Genomic DNA, 6,656 nt, shown 5'->3' with positions numbered 1-6,656 from the left:
CTGAATGTGCTCTGCTGAAGTCACGGAACTCTTACAAGTCTTACAAAAATGTACATGTGGAGTTTCATGTTGTTTTTGATCCCTGTACAGGGTAAGACTTTACTATATTAACTGTCATTACACTATTACTTATGCATGCATTTTGTTTTTTATTAAAGTTGATTAACAGATAATCCAAACACTTTGCATGCTACCTAGTGTTTGGCGCAGTATTTTATTTATTTATTTATTTCTGTGAGAAATCTTATACTGTTATGTGTGTGTGAGCTCCTCTCTTTGTTGAACTTTGATAAACCTGTGGTATAAACACATAAGATCATTGGATGGTGTAAGTGTGAAAATATTTCCTGTGGGATTCGTTGTCGGTCTTTTTAAACACAAGAGAAAAGCTTACAGTGCTCCAGAGCTGTTTGTCTAAGTTTTCAATTTGAGTATGAAAGTGTTATAATGCTGCATAATGTTTTAGGTGTGTTTGGGGCTAGTTCAGAGGCAGATGATACAATATCGGTGATGGAGGAAGATTCTGTCACCCTACATATTGGTGTTTCTGCAATAAAGAGAGATGATCAGATACTATGGAGGTTTGGACCTGAAAACTCTCGTATTGCTGAAATCTACAAGCAGAACATCCCAACATATGACATTAATGAGAGATTCAAAGACAGACTGGAGATGAATAATCAAACTGGTTCTCTTACCATCAAAAACATCAAAATAATACACTCTGGACTTTATAAACTAACGATCATCAGCAATGGGGGAACTTCAGACAAGTGTTTCAGAGTTACTGTCTATGGTGAGTACATTAGCCTTCTTTGGTGGTGAAGTCTCATACAGTTTCAGTGCTTTATTCTCTAAAACATAAAAACTTTAAATACAGAAGTATAAATCAGTCTTTAAGCAAATATGGAAAAAGACACCACCTAAATAATAGGAAAAAAAGTATTTTTGGCAAATCCAGGTAATTTCACATAGATTTTTTTTTTTTTTTTTTTTGTAACTTTTATGACTTTTATAGTCCCACCTGTGATCCGATCTTTTTAAAACTTTGCATGCTTGTTAAAAATTACCTGTTGCATTTGCTCACCAGGTTTTGAGGAGTTTTGAGTTTTACTTTAGGCTTTATAGGATTTTGGATAAATTTAAACAGGCCAATTTTCTAAACAACACCGTTATAGCTTCCCAAAAGGTACATTTCAACTTTTCAACTCTCTAAAGAGTTTAGACAATTGTATTGCAGTGTTTTTTTCTTGTTGTTGTTGTTGTTGTTGTTTTTCAGATTGAGTGAAAAGCCTAGGACTAGTTCACAAAAAAACCCTCAGACAACTGCACATCCGGAAGTGACGTCACTTGCAGTCTATTTTATTTTTACTTTATTTTATTTATTTTTTCATTGAATCTCTCAACATTTTACAACAGTAGCCAGGTGGTGAAGACAAGAAAAAAATAAACAAAATTACAATGTCACTCACAATTTTAAACATGATTTTAAACATGTCAAGAATATCACAATGTTATGTTTAAACGTTTAACCTATAGACGTTTTTTTCTGAACACGGAAGTCACACCTGACTTTTAACTTGAAGGATGCTTTGCACTTCCGGTTTTCAGTACTTCTAATCAAATTAGCTTATATTCCTTATATTTATGATAATCCAATGTTAAACCTATTAAAATGTTTTTATAAAGCACATGGCTCTATAGCATCACTTTGCAATGTCGCAATGACTGCCATTTGTCAGTGCCTCATTTGTGAAAGTATAATGAGTGTGTAGATGACACGAAGCTGTCGAAGTTAGCTACATTAAAAACAAATGCGTGCTATTTGAATGGTTTCCTATGAAGACTGGAACAGAAGAGCATCCAATCAGAAGTTAAAAATTCGTAATGGCGGCACTAATCATTTACTCAGGAAAAAGGTCTATATAAATGTGCACTGTTAGACACATATCCAATAGTTTGTGCGGAGAGTGGAAGCTAAAGCGCGCTGTTCAGGACATGGAGGCACCAACGCATTAGAAAGGCATCACTTGCATTAGAAACATATTAAAATATGCTGTCTTTTGTGCTCATAAAGGTATGAGTAATACATTATTTGTAACTGTAAAGGGTCTACTTTAATTTATGTGCACTCACAATATTAACAAAACATTGCGCTTTTATAAAACAAAGGGAATGAGCTTTCTGCCGTCTCCGTCTTGAAAAGGAGCACTTCACAATGATGAACTGAAACTCAGCAAACAGCCTACTTGCCTTACAGACAAAATAAATATATTTATAGAATGCTTTGAATTACTACTTTAAAACGAAATAATGTCAATCGAAAACGAAGATGCATTTCTCTCTAAAGGCGCATCCAAGTTGGCGTGTCATTGATCGACAACTTTATCTTTGCAACACTGACTCAGAAAACACTTGTTTATTAATACATAATTATAATATCTCTTTACTACATCATCTCGACACATTCCTGCTAGTTACTTTTGCCGGTGCTTATTGCAAGCTTTAGCCTATTGCATGTGCTTGATCGCGGAACTCGTCAAACTGCACTGAAGGCACTTGTGCTCACTGTCTATTTCGATGAATATACCTATTATTTCGCCAAATACAATTTAAAGCTATACTTCTGTTCAATGCGGTGTGTACTATATGCCGCTTTTATTAAAAATATATATTTTTTTTAGCACCCCCACATATTGGTCTAGCCCCTTAGCCCTGGTAGAGAAAAATTCTGGCGCCGTGCCTGAGGAGTGGAGAAAAGTGTCTTAGTCTAGCATTAATTGTCGAGTCACAGCCAAATAGCTTTCGCGAAGCACTGAATCTTTTATAATATGATATTTTGTCCAAATAACAGAAAAACATAGCAACAGAAACCTACACAGCAACAGAAGACTGCATAACCTGCAAGTTTGTTCAAACATAAATGTGATGCACGTACTGCCCCTGATGTGGCCGTGATGACGGGGGAAAAACATTTGCTGTAATTGCAGGCCTAAACATTTAAATGGTGACACTATACAATAATATTTCATTAGTTAATGTTAGCTAATGTATTAACTAACATGAGCATACAATGAACAATTAAATTATGACAGTATTTAATGAAAATGCAGTCATTCAGCACTGTTGGCCTTGTGGGAAGTGTGCAACATATGGTGCAGTTGCGCTTTGGGTGTCCCGAGTTCCAATCCCAGCTTGTGCACCTTTCACGATCCCATTCCCCTCTCTCTCCCACTTGTTTCCTGTCATATCTCAACTGTCCTATCATGACAAAAAAGGAAAAACACCAAAAAAAAAAAAAAAAAAAAAAAAAAAGAGAAAATACAGTCATTCATTGGTAGTTCATGTTAGTTCACAGTGCATTAATTAATTTTAATAAACACAACTTTTAATGTTAATACCACGTTAGTAAATGTTGAAATTAATAAATGCTGCAGAAGTATTGTTCATTCTTAGCACACGTTAACTACACTAGTTAACTAATGTTAACTAATGAACCTAATTGTGAAGTATTACCATTTATATAGATGTATACAATAAAGCCACAATACCAACTACCAAATAGGAGGTTTCTGGCCGACAGCAAACATTTATTTTGCTTATGTCACAATATTAGCTAAATCCAGCCCTGTACATGATACTTATTTTTGTTGCCAAATTGATTTGGAACAGTTGTTCAATAAACAATTAAACTGAACTATTATACCTGTCTATCAGTTTGACTGACAATTTTATTGATCATTGAGAGAGCATTGATTTGCTATGATGTTGGTTCAGTAGCTTAGATATAGTAAACTACTTTTGCCATGCTACATTTTCCAAGTAGCTTGCCCAACACTGGATTCTATGCCTAGTAAAACCTTGTTTACCTGGTTCAGTTGTGTTTAATTGGGCTTTTCGATACTGCCTTCCACCGAAGCTGTTAGCATAAGTCTTGTGGTCTTGTATGCTCTGCTTTAATTTAGATGCTAAAGCTGTTGTCAGTTTGTCAGATGCACCTGCACCTCAACTTTTGTCATTTCGAATGTGATAAGACTTTACAGTTTTACAAATTCTCAAAACATTCTCAATGGCCATTCTTTAATCCTTGATTAAAGAAAGTGAATTTAAGAGGGATGTTCTCCAATGTAAATTAAATTTATTAATACATGAAAACAAATGTAATGTCTATGTATTGAGTAATGACCTAGTTACATTTTTGTTTAGGTTAAAGGGGCTCCTTAGTCATGCTCCTAAATCTGATTAGGGCAGTCAAAAGAGAGAATGGTGTCAAATTTGCTGTCGTTCCCTCAGCCATTATATTAGAAACACCCTCACCCTCTTCCTGCTTTCTTTCTTTCTTTCTTTCTTTCTTTCTTTCTTTCTGCCAGGGCAGCCTAATATTGCACACAGTATGTTATAAATGTACATTAATTAAAAAAAAAAAACAACAACAACAAAAATCTAACAAACTTAAGCTGTGGAACTGCGTCATTTCTGAGAAACTTGACATGCAGAATGTATGGGATAGGTGAGACTCAAGATAAGGGTGGATCTTTTAAATAAATGACTCACTCACTTGCCACCATCTACAATGGCAGAACAGTGTAGCATAAAGAGAGAGAATAGTCACTGAAAATTGCGCAACATTACAGTGCACATACTCCCTGGAACAACTAGAAGTGTTAGTCCACTATAGTCCACTTAGTCCACTCTCTGCAAAAGTCTTAGGCCTCTAGTATTTTTTTTTACCAAAAAAAAAAAAAAGTTTTAAGTCAGTTATTTCTATCTTTTGCTGGAGTGTGTCAGTAGGACATATCAGTTTACAACATTTCCAAACATTCATTTTGCAATTATGTGTAAAAATCCAGTGAGGTTTTTGGACATGGGGTCTGATCTCATCATCATCCAGTCTGTCTCTGGAATGACATGAAGAAACAGAATAAACTGAGACAGACTAATTCCAGAAGAACTGTGGCAACATCTCCAAGATTCTTCAATAAACCTACCTGCAAAGCTTACTGAAAAACTATGCACAAGTGCACCTAGGGCAAAAGCTGCTTTAAACGCAAAGAATGGTCACACCAAATGTTGATTTAATTTAGTAAACAGAAGTTAACTGCTAAATAAAATCTATTTATGACATTATTTTTACACCATCCACATTTTACAGCATTTTTACACAAGTGCCTAAAACTTCCAACAGTACTTTAGCTTTGCAGGTTGGTTTCTTGAAGCATCGTGAACAGTTCTACTGGATTTAGTCCCAAATTTCAGAGTCAGAATTCTTCAATTCAGTCAAATCCCTTAAATTGCCATCCTTCAGCCAGGAACCTAGTATGCCATCACAGTTCAACATCTTGAAGGATGGATCAGTTCTCTGATTGTGCTACAAAAACGTTAAAGACATGTAAGAAGTCTTATCTGAAGAACAGCAACTTTGAGAACACTAACTCAACATGTTTACATCTGTATTTTTGGATAAATACATTTTTTGTGAAATTTCAGTTTATTCTGTAATGTTTTCCAGCTCATCTGCCTGTTCCCAACATTACAAGAGACTTTTCACAATGTTCATCCTCAGGATTATCAGTGTCTAAATGTTCAGTGCTGTGTTCAGTGGTGAATATGAGAGATGTCAGTCTCTCCTGGTACAAAGGAAACAGTTTATTGTCCAGCATCAGTGTGTCTGATCTCAGCATCAGTCTCTCTCTACCTCTGGAGGTGGAATATCAGGATAAAAACACCTACAGCTGTGTGATCAACAATCCCATCAGAAACCAGACCAAACATCTGGACATCAGTGAACTCTGTCAGCCATGCACAGGTATTAAATTATCTGCTGTTCTTTAACTGTCATGACTGAATCAGAGTTGTTGTGTTTTGTGGCATCTAATCCATTAACTTTGATGCTAATATACAGTATATGGTATTCCTAAATTTTAATTAACAGTGATTAACTGTTAAAGTCTACAGCCACATATGTGCAGGTACATCAGCAGTGAGGTTTTTGTTAATTTACTAAAATAATCTGCAGTTACCAAAGCCTGAGGGGAAAAAAAGCTTGTTAAAATGGAAAGCTGTCTCATTTTTTTCTTTCCTCAGACCCTACTTATTGTTGTGGTTCTGCTGAAGCTGTGATCCGATTGGTCATCTCTGTTGTGGTGGGCATGGCTACTGTTGCTGTACTAGTTGATCACTTCAGATCTGTCAGTGATGATGTTAGAGCACAAACATCTCCATCATTCCCTTAAATGACTGTTTTTTTTGTTTGTTTGTTTGTTTGTTTGTTTTGTTTATTTTTTCTCTTTTTCAGAATGAGTATAAAATCCAAGACACTTTTTTTATTTTGCATGTGATGAATGTATTTTGCCTGTCAATGAATTTGTGCTACATACAGCACATACACATCGGTGGACATGTGGTACAAATCAACTGGAAATCAACTAGAAATCCACAAGGAGACCTGTGTTACTATTTATTGCTGTTTTCTGAATTATGTCTGTGAAACAGAAACCTTTCACAAAGGCTATTCACTTTTTACACTGTCTTCTGTTCCATAGCACTCAGAGTCTGCTTCACAAACATGCTGACTATACCATGTCTGTGCATTTATTTATGCATTTTCATATATTCAGGTATAAATATATGAAGAGTTCAGATGCAAAACCAACTAA

The 6,656-nt window shown here is 35.4% G+C and overlaps 1 protein-coding gene across 1 annotated transcript; it reads left to right on the top strand.

The window, feature by feature from the left end:
- On the top strand, positions 1-6,233 carry LOC127153411 (SLAM family member 5). Its single transcript, XM_051094466.1, has 4 exons — positions 1-91; positions 467-796; positions 5,510-5,816; positions 6,092-6,233. The coding sequence occupies exons 1-4, from the start codon at positions 49-51 to the stop codon at positions 6,231-6,233; spliced, it is 822 nt and encodes a 273-aa protein (XP_050950423.1). The 5' UTR covers positions 1-48.
- Positions 6,234-6,656: the final 423 nt, after the last annotated feature.

The sequence above is a fragment of the Labeo rohita genome, chromosome 22 (genome assembly GCF_022985175.1).
Source record: "Labeo rohita strain BAU-BD-2019 chromosome 22, IGBB_LRoh.1.0, whole genome shotgun sequence".
Taxonomy (NCBI): Eukaryota; Metazoa; Chordata; class Actinopteri; order Cypriniformes; family Cyprinidae; genus Labeo; species Labeo rohita.
The sequence above is the reverse complement of the archived record's forward strand: the minus strand, read 5'-3'. Positions and strand labels throughout refer to the sequence as shown.

What these genes read in the sequence shown, in the direction of transcription:
- LOC127153411 (XM_051094466.1), top strand. Translation starts at nt 49, where the DNA reads ATGTACATGTGGAGTTTCATGTTGTTTTTGATCCCTGTACAGG. An exon ending in GTTTTTGATCCCTGTACAGG is followed by an intron (nt 92 to 466) that starts GTAAGACTTTAC and finishes ATAATGTTTTAG; the next exon opens with GTGTGTTTGGGGCTAGTTCA. An exon ending in CCATGCACAGGTATTAAATT is followed by an intron (nt 5,817 to 6,091) that starts ATCTGCTGTTCT and finishes CTCAGACCCTAC; the next exon opens with TTATTGTTGTGGTTCTGCTG.